The sequence below is a fragment of the Podarcis muralis genome, chromosome 8 (genome assembly GCF_964188315.1).
Source record: "Podarcis muralis chromosome 8, rPodMur119.hap1.1, whole genome shotgun sequence".
In the NCBI taxonomy this organism is placed as follows: Eukaryota; Metazoa; Chordata; class Lepidosauria; order Squamata; family Lacertidae; genus Podarcis; species Podarcis muralis.
Window position 1 is genome coordinate 18,607,760 of NC_135662.1, and position 16,146 is coordinate 18,623,905.

At 40.5% G+C, this 16,146-nt stretch overlaps 1 protein-coding gene across 3 annotated transcripts in view; it reads left to right on the top strand.

Annotated features, from left to right (window-relative positions):
* The window catches only part of CSMD3 (CUB and Sushi multiple domains 3), a 601,007-nt gene that overhangs the window by 357,092 nt on the left and 227,769 nt on the right, over positions 1–16,146 (top strand). For all 3 annotated transcript variants that reach the window (XM_028736265.2, XM_028736266.2, XM_028736267.2), the window contains one exon: positions 5,360–5,472. In XM_028736265.2, coding sequence (XP_028592098.2) covers positions 5,360–5,472 — 113 coding nt within the window. The remainder of the gene's footprint in view (positions 1–5,359; positions 5,473–16,146) is intronic.

Below are 16,146 nucleotides of genomic sequence, written 5' to 3' on the forward strand. Positions count from 1 at the left end.
CCCGAATATGAATCATTCCTCACATGTTTGGTCTACTTTAAGATTCTAATGTTTTATAGCGACCCATCCGAAGCAAGACAAACATTAAATAAGACTGATGAAATTACAGTGTTTTGTTACAAATGCAAGTGAACACTCCATTATTTTCTCTTATCATCACATTACTTCAAGTTGTCAGGAGCTTCAGAGTAAAGTTTACTACTACATTATAATAAAGACGATGTAGTGGGCGAAGATGTGCTAATAATTTGCTGAAAATCTTTTCCAATTTACACAGCTGTCAGCCTGAGCGTGATTGTCTCAAGAGTTATTTCTTGTTCAAATTGGCATCTTCAATCTGCTTTGCAATATTTATTCATTTATATATATATATCTGTCTAATATGTGTTTGGATTCAGGCAAGTGCATTGACTAGACCAGTGGTTCTTTAAAAAATGCAATTTGATACACCAGCTGTCTGCCAAACCGCAATGAAAGCAAGCTAATATGTCACTATCCAGGAAACAGCCATGACACCCCCCCCCCTCCTCCAGGGAGATTCTCACACTTGATGTCTCTTCAGACAGACAAGACACTTCCTACCAGAGTGATAAGCAACCGCCTAAGTGATGATAATTTAAGAAAACCTCTGTCTCCATTGATTGTTGCTGCTTTCGTGACCCATTTGCCTTTCGTAATTAACGAAACACATGGAACAACCAGCTTTAAAGAAAGAACAACTTTCTTAACGAATGCTTCCAAAGTTGCCTCGCTGCCAAGAATCATACAGCAAATGTTATGGCCTCCCAAAGTGTCCTTTTCATAAATGTTTCCTATGATAGGGAAGTCAGAAAAGCACTTGCCCAGGGGGATTACTGCCTGTCATGCGGCATCTTAAGCTGTTTTCAGTCTGGGAAAGAGACTGTGCTATAGCACCAAGCTTAAGGACCCTTCCTGTGCCAAGAAAGATTGTCTATAATCATTATGTATAATTGGTTATTGCTATTAGGTGCTATCAGCATGGTAATTTTGGTCATGCCGATGTGTGCTTATAAGTATAGCTCAGTGGTGGAACATCTGCTTTGCATGAAGAACATCCCACCCCGGTTCAGTCCTTGTGCTTCGAGGACCATAGGTAACCCCCCAGAAATAAATTCACACAGACTCAAATTTTAGTTTAAAATTGTTGTTGTTGTTGTTTAGTTTAGTCATGTCCGACGCTTCGTGACCCCATGGACCAGAGCACGCCAGGCACTCCTGTCTTCCACTGCCTCCCGCAGTTTGGTCAGACTCATGTTTGTAGCTTCAAGAACACTGTCCAACCATCTCGTCCTCTGTCGTCCCCTTCTCCTTGCGCTCTCAATCTTTCTCAACATCAGGGTCTTTTCCAGGGAGCCTTCTCTTCTCATGAGGTGGCCAAAGTATTGGAGCCTCAGCTTCACAATCTGTCCTTCCAGTGAGCACTCAGGGCTGATTTCCTTAAGAATGGATACATTTGATCTTCTTGCAGTCCATGGGACTCTCAAGAGTCTCCTCCAGCACCATAATTCAGTTTAAATTAATGGGCAAAATTTAGGCCACAACTTTATTGATTACACAGTGTGAGCAGTATTGGCTTAGGCATTGACAAACTAAAACTGACCCCTGCCCGCCGCGCAGGAGGTCTGAAAGGGTAAACCAAACGAGGGAGCTACATCGATGCAAATCAGTTGTAGCTCACCCTGGGGTTCCTGGGGTTCTGGCATGGCCCTAGCCCCTCAAGTGGTCTTCAGACGAGATCCAGAACCCCTAGATTTCTTTAACGGAATACCCTTTTTTAAGGAGGGGCAGGTGATTGCCACACCTTCCCTCCCCCAACCACAACTAAGTCAATGCCTAACTGCCAAACCTTACAAAGTTGTGGCGATTGCTGGGAGGTAGGCGAAAACCAAATGGCCAGTGCCAATCTGCCAAGTGGACAAAATTCCTACCAGGCCCCGGTCACAAGGCGGGCGACCGACCGAAGTCCCAAGCAAGGCCAAAGCACATAAACCAAAGAGGGCGGGTGGGCAGGTGTTCGGCAGCACAAAGCGAGTGGCTCTGACGCGTCGTGCTGCCGTTTATAAACCCTCCCCCTCCCCCAACTTGCGAAACAACCTGATTGGGTGCTGGGACTTGGGTGATCGAGAGACCGCCCCAGCAACGCCGGGCTAAGCCCTGCCTCTGGATGCCATGGGGGCCCCAAGGTCCCGATCACAAGCAGGAACTTCCTTTCCTTGAAGAGGATCCTATTTGGAAGCAGGGCTGGCTCACCCATGAGGCAATCAGTGTGACAGGATCCACAGGGGCAGGAGATTCAGCCCCCAACAAATACACTGATGGAATCTACACACATATTAAAAATGCTGTGAAAATGCTTTTTTTAAAAAAAAAAAAAAAACATTTTGAAAAATGCATTGAATTTTGCATAGCTCACTGTCGCCATCTAGTGTCACAGTTGTATATTGCACTTTACAACACATTTAAAGGGTTTTATTTGCAGTTGTGTAGCTATGTCCACTGTCCGCTGCAACAGCTGTGGCGCACTCCTTAGAAGCCGGACCAGATGCCTCCTCAGCAGCCCCCCACCCCATGCTGCCTCTACAGTGGCTACTGGCAAACAGGAGGCACGGCTGGTCTCCTCCAAGCCTTTTTCCTGATGTAGATCTTCACTCACTTCTTCCCTGGTACGGGAGGTACCATTTGTGGTTTGCCTCACGTGCCAAAATATCTTGGGACAGTCCTGCCTGGAAGTTGGACCGAGAGAGACCACTGGAAAGCCAATGTCAATACTGAGCAAGATGGATCAATATTCTGATTCCCTATGAAGCAGCTTCTCCTGTTCCAAACATGTGCTCTGCTGCTAGAAGCACTGTATTAATCTCTCCGTAACATGCTGCACCTGTGAAATGTTTCCTGCACTGTCAGAATAGCGAATTCACAATAGATGTTCCAATTAAATGAAAAATACCATCTACTATGAATATATAAGAGCAGGAAGCTTTTACTGTTTCCACCTGGGAATATGTATCAAGATTTTGAAAACAGAATATGTGAAATATATGAAAGAGAATCTAAGATGATCAGGGAAGTGTGTCGAGACAAATAATTATCTGCAGCTCTGGAAGTCTTCAGCTGTGTTAATTCTGTTGTGCTCATGGTACTGAGAGCATAGATGAAGTCCACAGTACAGTCACAAAGCCCCCTCTCTTCCATAGATCAGGGCACTACCTTATTTTGTATTCCATTACTATTGTTGTAAGTCACCTGTGCTTTGAAGAAAGGTGGTGTATAATTCATTATGAAAACTACAACAACAACGATGATGATGATGATGATGATGATAGGAAGAAAGCCAGAGGCACATCAGAACTCTTGCTTCTTATATTGTACAAAAGAAGTCTGAATTAAGATATTAACTACACTAGGAATGCATTGCCTTTCATTACAGTTCAGTGGTTGGTTTGGCCCAGTGGTAGTAGTGCAGAACAAGCATTCGGCTTGTGAGGATGTTTTAAGCAGCCACAGCCTCCTAATGTCACAGGAGCGGGCAAGGCATAGTCACAGCTACAAAGGAACAATGTGGAGCCTTCACATGGCAGCTTATTCTATTCCCCAGTTTTCCTAACTGGTGTTTTCATGGAGTAATTGTGGGAGGGACAGCAGTATGCATTTGTGGTAAGGGTGCGGCAGGCAGCAGCGATGTTGCCCAAATGGTGTTACTTGTTGTGTCACATCACACCCACTGGTATGAATGAAATTTAGCCTGACATGACAGTATATTGGTCAAAAAGCCACATTTCCATAACAAAGCAGGTACTGCTGTGATTCCTGATCCCTGCGCTGTGGAATGCATTTAGAAACCTTCCATCTGCTTTTGCTGGAAGTTTGAATCACAGAGCCATTTCAGATCATAGATAAAATTCGCTGTTCAATAAACATTCCTCTGTTAGGAATTCTGTTCCTGTATGAGTCAGATGATTCAGTGGCATCATGTTTGCTGCTTAACGATGTGTTCATTATCTTGACAGAACAACCCTTTAACTATAGGACTTCTTAAAAAAAAAAACGTAATCGTGGTTTCAATCTGAGGTTGAAGCCAAACATAATTTGCATATCATTTGTCTCCTGATGTTCAGCTCGACTACCCTCTTTCCATCTCTTGTGGTTGGAACAGCATCCTAGAGGACTTTTATTTATTTATTTCATACAATTTATACACAGCTTGATTGTAAAAAAAAAACAAAACAAACAAAAAACCCTCAAATGGGTTTACAAAATCATTTCCTTCATATATCTCTGCAAACCTTGCCCTTTTGATGGAACCTTTGGTGCAATCCTGTTTGTCTATTGTAAGATTCTGATGCCTGATTATGTGAATTTCCCCCCTCCAACCTCTGTCCCATAACATAACCCCCATTGTCCAGGAGTTCAGTGGAGTGTTTTCATGGATAGTGAAGGCTGCAGAGAGGAGGGAAAGAGAGTTTGGCTTGGTGAGCTGCCTTCAGAAGTGGAGTTGAATCAAAGGGCTTTGTGAGAACAAGCAAAGATGGTTAGTAGGGATGGGCAGGGACAGAGCCCAGAGGAGCACACTTGGCATGGTGGTGGCAGTTCCACATTCTGGGGCAGTTCCACCTTCTACTCTTGAGTATGTTGACCACCTTCAGGATGATAGCCCTCATAAGGTTGTCACCATCCTTCAGTGTTCATAAGAACCTGCTGGAACAGGCCAATGCCTCATCTAATCCAGCATCCCATTCTCACAGTGGCCAACCAGATGTCTGTGGAAGCCTGCAAGCAGGACACGAGTGCAGTTTCCAGCAACTTGTTTGGAACCCTCTGATTGTGGGGCTAGAACGTAACCATTGTGGCTAGCAGCATCGATAGCCTTGTCCTCCATGAACTTATCCAATCCTTTTTAAAGCCATCCAAGTTGGTGGCCATCACTGCTGCCTTGGGAAATGTACTTTCTTTTATCTGTGCTGAATCTTGCCATGTTCAGCTTCACTGGATGTCCACAAGTTCTAGCTCTATGAGAATCTCTTGGGTAATATTATAATAATGTGAGAAAAATCCAGACGTTACAATTTTATCATTAAAACTAGCTTTTACTTTTCAAACGGAACAGCTTTCTTTTTAACCCTAAGTGTCAATTGCAAGAAATAGATAAAAATTATTATCATGCTGTTACTTAGCTGTACAGATTTTCAATTGGTAACATCTCTCCTGATGACTTTTTGAAATGCTGTGATGTTCTAGTCCCTTAGCGTGCTGTAATCAAGATCTCTTTCTTGCCTTTTTAATATCTCTTTATTTGAAGACAATTTCCAGCTAATGGGATTTTTATTTTGTTTATGATTAGGTTAACGGGAAGCTTCGTACCAGATTTAATTGTCAGCATGAACAATCAGATGTGGCTTCATCTTCAAACTGATGAAAGTGTGGGCTCAATTGGCTTCAAAGTTAACTACAAAGGTAACTATAAGCTATCAAAGATGTTCCTAAAAGGACCCGAGTGTAATCCTTGGCTTTCAGTCTACAAAAGGAAAACTAAAGAAAAGATTTCTACAGTCTGAGGTGAAACCAGAGTATATTAAAGAAAGAAAATTCGGGAAGGCCCATTTTGCTTTGTTGTTTGTTTTTTTTTTGTGTGTGTGTGTGTGTGGAGTTGTACTTTATTATGTGTACATAATTTTCAAGGGCATCTTATTATCCTAATGTATAGTCATACTCTCCTGGTTAGGGTTCCAGCATCTGGATCAGGAGAAAACATTATTGCTACATATTCAGTGTGACAGCCCTTTTGATATTTGAAGAGGGCTATCATATCTCTTCTCAGTCTCCTCCTTTCCAGACCAAACATACCAACCCCCTTAACTGTTCCACAGAAGACTTCGTTTCCAGCCCCTTGATCATCTTGGTCACCCTTCTCTGCACACATTACAGTTTACCAATATCCCTCTCAAATTGTGGTGCCCAGAACTGGGCACCTGACCACAGTGTGGTCTGACCAAGGCAGAATAGAGTGGGACTATTACTTCTCTTGATCTGGACACTATACTTCTGTTGATGCAGCCTAGAATAGCATTAATTCTCTCTTTTTTTTGCTGCTGAATCACACTGTTGACTTTTGTTAAGCTTGTGTTCTACTAATGCTTTTAACTTGTACTACTTGTAAAACCAGGTATCTCTCATCTTATATTTGTGTTGCTGGTTATTCCTATTTAAATTCATTTGGTTAGTTTTGGCCCGGTTCTCCAATCTGTTCCGAGTTTGTATTGTTTTCTTGCCTGTATTTGTTCAACCCTTTGACCTTCTTTCTCTTTCCCCCCTGCCCAAAATTAAACAAAAGGCAAGTTGACATCATAATTACAAGGATCTCCAGCTTTATCAAGATGTTCTTTATTGCCTTTTCTAGAAGACCCTGCCCTAACTATGCCAATTAATGTATTTTTGATCTGAAACTTCCAAGAAAGGTAGCTAACCACTTGAATTCTCAAAGGCAAAGATTGTTTGCAATAGCTGTCAATAGCTTTCAGCAGTTTAAGCAGAGCTAGCATTGATCCAGTCACTCAATCATTCAGCTTACAATTGATTGTGTTAAAAATATAATACAGTGGTGCCCCGCAAGACGAATGCCTCGCAAGACGAAAAACTCGCAAGACGAAAGGGTTTTCTGTTTTTTGATTCGTTCCGGAAGACGAATTTCCCTATGGGCTTGCTTCGCAAGATCGAACGTCTTGCGAGTTCTTGCGAGTTTGTTTCCTTTTTCTTAAAGCCGCTAAGCCGCTAAGCCATTAATAGCCACTAAGCCGCTAAGCTGTTAATAGCCGCTAAGCCGCTAATAGCCGTGCTTCGCAAGACGAAAAAACCGCAAGATGAAGAGACTCGCGGAACGGATTAATTTCGTCTTGCAAGGCACCACTGTATAAAGCTAACCAGTGCTTTTTTTCTGGGGGGACGCAGGGGGACACATACCCCTAAACATTTTGTGAATCTAAGTTTGGCTTCATTGAGGAGCAGTATTTCAATATGAGTGGGAAAATGAGAGTACCCCTAAACATTTTTTTTTACAAAAAAAGCACTGAAGCTAACAAAAGCATAAATATAGAGAACTTAAGGTAAGTTGATGAATACACAAGCATATTCACAGCATCATCAGATTCATTTTGCCAAATAATATCTGACTTACTGTGGTGTGACACCATAGAATCATAGAGTTGGAAGAGACCACAAGGGCCATCGAGTCCAACCCCCTACCAAGCAGGAAACCGTCATAATCCTTTTAGACCTATCCACTTATTTTTGTGTAACAGTAAGCGATCATCTATTTTACAACTGTGGGCATGATCAGGATATTTTTGAATGGTTTCTGATTAGCTGTTTAGGACACCTTCGGCACCCATTCTGTACTGTTTCATACTTGGGCTAATTGGATATTTTATTTTATTTTTATCAAGACTGAGCAGGAATGTGATAGCTCAGCAAGGGGTCTGAGGCACCTGAAGGGTGATGACCACTAACCCAACCTGGCCACCTTGAAGGGGATGTTACCTTCTTCAATAATGGCCCATTGGCTAAGGAATGGAGCTGTCATGTTACGACTGGGAAGGTGATGAAAGATGCAGATCAGCATGTTGCAGATCCAGTGTTGAGGACTGGCAGGTTCTTCCCAACAGTTTCCACAAGTCAGAAGTTGTCCACATTTGGCCTTTGTATATTAGGTTATGCTTGTGGAAGTTACCAGTGCCTAGCTAATAAAATTGTATTTTCAAGGTTGTAGCCAGCTAATTTCCACTTTTTGTAGACCAACTGAAATTAATGGACCCATGTTTGTTAGGTCTATAAATTCCAGTGGGCTTGCTCATTGAATGAATAACATGGGATACAACCCTCATTCTTTCTCTTTCTTTCTTTTTTGTTGCGGGGTTAAAAATGGAGTGAAAAGGAATGGTGTGTAAAGGGCATGTGCAGAAATTCAGAGAGCATTTCTTTTGTGCTGTGAGATAAGTAAGTTCCATACCAGGCCATGACATATACTGTTTTCTCCATGATCCATGAGCAGTAAACATTATTTGAAATAAGACTATTGCTTCTCCATGGCATTTCTGTGAAGGCACTGAGAGAACAGTGGAAAGGGACTTCAGGGATTTCCTTGTAAACGGCTATGTGAATTATTGATCCTGTACAGTCTACCTGGTTATATTTCTCTCTCAGTTGCTAGAAGGTTATGGGTATAGAAATTTATCCTTTCTCAAAGTGTAAAAGCCATATGGATGACCAGTGACAAAATTTAAGTCAGGAACACAACTCTCAGAGCAGCCAGTCTTGAAAACAAGTTGGTGAATCAGGGGGACAATATTAAATACACTCCACTCCATCATTCCTTAAGAGAAGAAAGCTCTTTGTAGTTGTAAAAAAGGGATTGCTAGAGATGGGCTTGAATGCTCCTTCACTCCCACTGCTCTACTAAGACTAGAATTTGGCAGGCCCTGGCCTCATGATTCTCAGCTCCTACTTTCTCTCTGCAAAGACATAGATACAATTCATGATCCAGAAACTCTTCATGATAAATTAATGGAATTTTATTTAGTCTATACAGTGTTTTGTTACACCTCTTTCAGGATTTAAAATCATCTGTATGTGCTATTTTACCCCTATGCAAGGGACTGGTGTCAAATATATCAAACTGCTAGGATTAAACAACAAGAACAACAATGCAGAGCAGTGGACCAAAACCTATTTAAAGAATTCCAAGGGGAAAAGAGACTTGTTGGTGCTGCAAGAGCATTAGCTGCATTGATACACTGCGATTGATGTGATGAAAATAGACTGAACCTGGTTAAATTTCAACTTTGTTATTTTTTCCTAGTTAAAATCTGGGTATATTTTTTTTTGGTCAACAATCCTGTCCCTGGGTGGGACAGAGCTGCTATGCTAGGTTCCAAGCAAATGGGTTAGTGTTGCTTAATGGGAGGGGAAGAAGTTACGCATCAGATATTTGGGTGCAGTGCACACACACCAGTGGAACAAATCCAACATTCCTGCCAATGGGTAAATTGGTCCTTCTGTAATATTGTTGAAGAGTATAGCAGTACTATTTATTTTCACTGAACATTCAAATCTAATACAACATAAATACACCAGGTGGTAAGATCAGTGATTCCCTCTGCACTAGCTTCACATACATCTCACAAACATTTTTCATACCCAGTTTTGGTTTCAGATGTTGGAATAATCTGGATTCTAATGCTGCTCATTTCACAGCACAGAGGTAAAACAGAAACCCAGTGGTGGAAAATGTTTCGGAACTGCTGATTAACAGATGCTGCAGATATTGAAAATATCCAATTGCCTGACGATGCAATCAAGTTTAATCTGGGGATATCTTCCTAGTAGGGACGAGAGACTCAGTTCAGCAGCAGTTGCAAAGAATGTCTTGTGATGTTTAACGATTCACAAATTTTATTATTTAATTAATATTCTAGAAAGTTGAATTGGAACAACTTGTTCCTTTATTCATCCTACAGCTATTTAATGCAGTTAGAAAGCAATGTAGCAGGTACAATATTTACAGTTTGAAAATAAATAACTTGCCATAAAACAAAGTGTGACATGCTCTGGGTCTTCTCACTGAACAGTTCTGAATCTTAAATATAGCATCATAAGAAACATGAATAAGCAAGTTAGCACCTGCAAACTATTTAACATTACTTAATTGCTAATCTCAGTCATTGCAGAATTCTCACTTATTTTTTGATAGCCAGAAGATTTAATGGGTACTCATGGAGGTATGACAGCTTTCTTACATATCAAGGGAAAGAAGAAATAAACATGATGAAATGATATTACATGGTAATGAAAATGATATTAAGGAGCTGAACTTAAATACAAGTAGGCTTAACAGGCTATTAAAACATCACAGAAACCTGCAAAATATATGATTTCTGAAGCCACTTTATTTGAGGTACTTCAAAATGAATTTCATTTTTTCTTATAGAATTCAGGCTTCAGTATGGCAAGGGGTATAAAATTCAGAGTGCGTCATTAGTATCGATAATTGGTCTAATGATCCGTAATAGCTCTGTTGCAAAATGATATGCCAAGTTCCTTACAACAAACAACATAGCGTTAAAATCATTTAAGAAATATTATGCTGAAACATTTGCACTGACCATGTTCAGCTGAATTTGGAGAATCATGGCCAACTATCTATCCTCTTGATCCTTGCCCATCTTGGCTTCTTAGAGCTAAGCCAAGAGGACTGTCTCAGGGGGTCAGGGGGTGATGAATGCTTCATTAGAAGACGGGGTACTATCTGCCTTGAAGGAAGCCATGGTGCATCCTCTCTTCCTCTCCATGGACCCAGAAGTGTTTAGCAACTATCCCCTTGTGTCAAATATCCTTTATTTGGCCAGGGTGCTTGAGACGGTGATAGCCCTGCTTCAGTTATATTTGGAGGAAACTGATAATCTGGATTCATTTCAGTCCAGCTTCAGGCCAGGTCACCTTTATCACCCTGGAATATGTCAGAAGAATGATGGGAGTGTGGCACTGCTATTGCTTCTTGACCTCTCAGCTACTTTCAGTACCATTTATCATGATATCCTCATGGAGCACCTAAGGATTGGAGTCACTGTACTTCTACTCCTACATTCAGAGTTGTTCCAGAAAATAGAAGACACATTGTTTGGTGCTGGGTTCCATCTTGTCCCCCATGCTGTTTTAACACTGTACTACTTGGTTGTATTACGGAATCAATACACTAAATTTTAAACAATGTGAAAGAAATGTCTGCTGGTATACCATCACAAATTTCATCCACACCAGGCTCCTGTGATTTTCTATGTTAATGGTGTTGCAATTTGATCCCCCCCCCCCCCTTCTTGAAGTGATTAACATGGAAATAAGCAAACTAATATTTCTAGAAATCTATTTTACATTGTGTGAAAGATCACGTGATTATTTTTTTAAAAAAATGAGCAAGTAAAGCAATGTTTTGAAGAAGGAATAAAATGCTGTCTGAATTCAGCCTCAAAGTAGACTTGCTGAAATAAATAGACTTAAGTCAACTGATTTCATTGCGTCTGCTCTGAGTATTACTAATGTTGGGTATAACCCATTGGTATTTTAATTATCACATTAATGATGAAAAAACAGTCTTGAAATGTTAGTGCTTCCCCCCCCCCCATGCTGTCTCCATTTTGAAATACAGGCAACCCTCTAGCGTTCCGGGTCACATGGTGGTGCCGCACGTATAAGCTCCCTCCCTCCATCCCATTCCTATTATTATTATTGTTATTGTTATTATCCCATTCCACCCTGTTCTGCCCCCTGTTAGAATTTCTGCTCCATGATTGCAGTCATGGGATTTTTGTCTCTGACGGTGTATGTTTTGACTCCACAGAGTGGGAAGTGACGGAGACAGGATGTTTGTGTTACTGTGTTCCATGAAGTGGGACTATTGTCCTTTGTTCTTTCTTTGCTGTCTGATGCTAGCAAGAGAGGGAGCCATGTTGCAGTGCTCCATTTGTGTTTATATGTAAATAAAGCAGATTAGCCAAAATGCTGAGTTGCTGAGGTCTGTTACGTAAGTTGCAAAGACTCTGCGGATCCCCAAGTGTGCCGGTGTCTGTTGACATCGGTGGCTGTGATGTTTGGGCAGAAGAAAGCTTTAGAAGCTCCCGAACGATGGACTAGGTGGGAGAGAACATGCCAGTCGGGCATGTATCTCTGCCAGGGTCCTACTCGAGAGTTGGATGAGCTCCTGACACCGCCACCCTGCCCCCATTTCACCACCACCCATTATGTCCCCTTTTCCAGCTACTTCTGGGCCACCACAATGCATGCATGTGTGGTCACTCAACAAGTGGACATACATAAATCAGTAGTGACCTGTAATGAATTGTTTATTCTAAAAATGCCAAGCACATTTTTTACATTTCAGATTAGATTATCGGTTGCCATCTGCTGAAGGCAGATAGTGTCATTGAGAATTCGTTGTACCTGTGATTATGAGACAGTGCTTTCTGGACAACTATAAGAGCTTAGTTCCATTTCAGGAAATACAAAGCGGTTTCATGAACGCAATAGTTTGACAAAGGACATCACAACAGTAGTACTGGAGTCATTAACCTGATTATAAAATAATTTAGATGGCAAATACATTCTGAAAGCTGTCAATTAAATGTAGAACCCTGATGTATGAATATATATATTTTTCTTAGCTGGGAACAATGAGGGGTTATTTCGTTGTGGAAAAGTACTCTGCATATATTTGATGGATTTGCAATGCTTTATTATAGATTACACACATTCAATGTTACTTTCTAAATATAAGTAATCTCAAACAGATAAATCATTTCATAATAGAGAATATTTCTCTAGCAGTGGGTTTCAAGGTTTTTTTGTAGTTAGTCTATTATTTTTTTATCATCATTATCATAATTGCAAATGATGCTTTACAGAGGTTGAAAGGCAGTTGTAAAGAGTTTTGCATACAAATAACTACATTTAACTACAAATAGCTACTAATAAAACCCACATTTTCATGAGGAAGAAAACAGTGTCAAGAGAGTATGAGAAATATTGCTTCAGATCCCTCAAAATATTTTAAAAGGCACCCCCTCCTTTAAAGCTGATCTGTTGCATATTCAGAGAAATCCCAAGTCTCTGTTCTTTTAAATAAGCAGGGAAATGCTTTGTAGATATGGAGAACTATTAAATCTTGACTTTGTAGAAAAAATAGGAAGCCCTTGCACATGGGCAGTTATGTGGGCAGATTGTTTTTTAATGCTGTAATTTTTATTTAGTGTATCCTTGAGAGCCTTGGCTCGGTGAGAATGTGTTGTTGAAATCTGATCATGCTTCCTGGTAACCTGGGTTAAAGGCAGAAAGGCATGTGTGAGCATATCTAGAAAGTAGCCTACAGTAGAAAGGCAAAAGTTCTATTTATTATTCCATCCATTTGTGCGTATACCTCCTTCTCAGTAGCATGTGGCCTTTGTACGTTTGCACAGAAGAGAATGTGACCCTCATTCTGAAAATAATACCTGTTCATGCTGGGAAACACTTTAAGTGGTGCTGTTCATGTGAAAGGGTTGGATTGGGTCAACTTGAATATGCCTAGTATTTGCACCCTTGTTCTAGGACCAGTTGTCAGGGACTGTACTGAGGAGGGCTGCACTGAGGAAGAATGGTGGGAGCCACTCCCTCCCCCAGATCCTGAATCTTCCCAGGAGCAGGAGGACAGTATAGATTTGGAATAGTGGTTTCCATAGTTCAGAAGGCAGAAGCTGGGAAATACTGGATAGGGAACAGCTAGGAGAAGAAACACTGGGAGAGAGAGCGTTAACAGATTCATAGTCGTTGGACAGCATTCCTCCACCCCCCCCCCCAGGTCAAGAAGAGCTCAGAAAGTCTCAGAACTGAAAACGCAGAGGGTACAAGCTCAGATTACAAAATGTAGGAGTGACATAGATTAATAGGGACAGAGAGGGTGTGAGCCTTAATTGGGAGCACTTTCTTTTGTCCCTCACTGTGTTTATTAAATAAACTAACTGGTAAGCATTTCATTTCGTTTGATCTGCTTATTTACGGCCACAGGGGAGGAAGTCAATTCCCCAAAGCCAGACACCAAGTAAAAGCGAAACGAGTGAAATATGGAATATTAGTCAAGGCTTAAGTATGAGCTACAACATATATTACATTTCAATGGATAAACCTACATATTTAAAGCCACCTGGAGTGGCTGGGAAAACCCAGCCAAATGGGTGGGGTAGAAATAATAAATTATTATTATTATTATTATTATTATTATTATTATTATTATTATACAACCATATCAATTGTGTCTGGCCTGGTGACAAATGCATTGGTGTCCTCTGGAAGAGTTTCACTCAATTTTAAAAATTGGAACTATATTACAACTGAGATCCTATTGATATAAATGAAACGTAAGTGTAACTCAAGCCTCCAGGTTGGGGCCATGTAAGATTTGTTTTTGAATAAGATGAACCCTGTGAATATAAAAGGAGAGAGTAAAGAAAAGTTTTAAAGTGAACAAGAAGACAAATTGGGGTGGCAGATTATGTTTCTTTCGCATCGCAAGTAACTTTCTCACATTCCCCCTTAAAGGCAACCTGATGTCTTTGCAGTCCTCCCCCAGGCTTTCAAAACAAAGCCACAATAAGGAGAGCAATAAGTAATAAATAACATTTGGTATGCCAGTATGGTGCATTGTTGCCTACCGAAGGAATGTGTTCATAATCCAGCACAGAGAAGACTTTAACCCTTGGGCATCGTTTCTTTTCTCAAACTGCAACATGTTTGTAAAATGAAATAGTCACAAAGCTGTGAGGCAGCTTTTGTATAACTTAGTGCAAAGCGAATCGCTTGATAAGGCATAGCATATGTGTACTACACTGTACAAGGTGCCAAGTCAATTAAGTCACTAATTGACTGTTTTCAAAAGAGGCAGATGGTGGAGGAAATTTTATTCATCTGGAACTTTCTTAGGAATCACACCTATAGGGCGTTATATTCACTCAAGAATTTAGGATGTGTTTTAAGTGTCCTTTTCACTTTTGAGTCCATTTTTCTTCACTTCTGGTTCCTATGCACAGATGTGAGGTGAAATTTAAAGTTAATATTTTCCCCTGTGAAGTTTTTCAGTTCATCAGTTTATCAGTTCACCTTATCAATGAATCCATGGTTTCTACTACATTAAACTGCAGGAAGTAATGTGCAGAAACTCTGATCTATAGATCTTAAGCTGTTCTTTTCAGCAGCAGAAATACTGCCTGCATACTGTTATGGAATACCTGAAGGAATGTAGGTTCATATGAAGAGTTGCTTTATCACTGGAATTTCTGAATAGCAGACTACAGACTATCAAAGCAACATCATCAGCATTATTAACTTTATCTGAGTTCTCTAGATTGTACAGAGCATAAAAATGAATACTGCTAAATTGAGAAATATGAAAAAGTATAAGCATTAATTTTACACAAAGGGTGACTGTGAAGGTGGGAGGACTTAAAAAAAGGGCCTCCTCAGCAGAACTGAGCGCTCAGACAGGTTCCTATGTGAGAATGTGGTCCTTCAGATAGCCTAAGCCATATAGGGTTTATAAGTCATAACCATAGCAAAAGTCTGCATCAGTATTTATACACATTTTTGTCTTCATTTATGTTAAAACACATTCATAAACACATTTTTGGAAGTGTTTTCTATGTTATTTTTACTGCTATGTCCACTTAGGTTTCTCTAATATGTGTATTTTGGGGGGGTACATTTTTTTATTGGATGACACTGTCACAAAATTCAGAGAAGTGCGCATTTTTAAGATTATCTGTGTTACACATATCTGTTGAGGAAGTGCAAATTATGTGGATCCGTACGCAAACTGAACCTATTTCTAGTAGTACTTGAGAAAAACTGTGAACTAGCTCCCAGCTTTGAAACCAGCAATGTTGGAATTTATTCATTTACCTTTTCGTATAACTTCCACTCACTGTATGCGATCTATAAATTCAACATGCCAGTGTGGTATGAAATGCAGCATAAATCTATGTATTTTTACTGATTCCAGTGAGACTTTCTGCCTAGTCAGAGTCCTTAGAATCTTTACTGCAGGCATGAAGTGCATACAGCAAATAAATTCCAATACGTGTCTTTGGTACCTTTATGTAGATTAAAAATCAGAGTAAATGGTTTCCTTGAAATTGTGATTACAGTGGTTGTTGGGTGTCAAACAGTAATTGCCATTTAAAAGAGGCTGGTGGATAGAAATGTTGTTGGACATGCATTTGTTGAATGGGAGGGGAAAACCAATGAGTGTCCCATCCTACCCTTGTCCCTATGTTGTACACATGGACCTTCCCTGGCTCTGGTGTCTGGAATACAGGCCAACCATGATTGGTCATGTCAGCATGTCCATCAAGTGTCCAATTTGCAGCATTGGTAGGTAGAGTAGTGCCAGTGTCACCTGAAGCAGTGGCAAGGCTTTCAATCAAGCAAATAAACCTTGGCTACTTTGTATATGAAGGTACCTTGCCACACAAAAATATTAGAATTTGTTCACCTGCCTGAAATTCACCACCCACTTCCCCTGCTTCATCTAAAGATGAACAGTCTTGCAAAAATGGA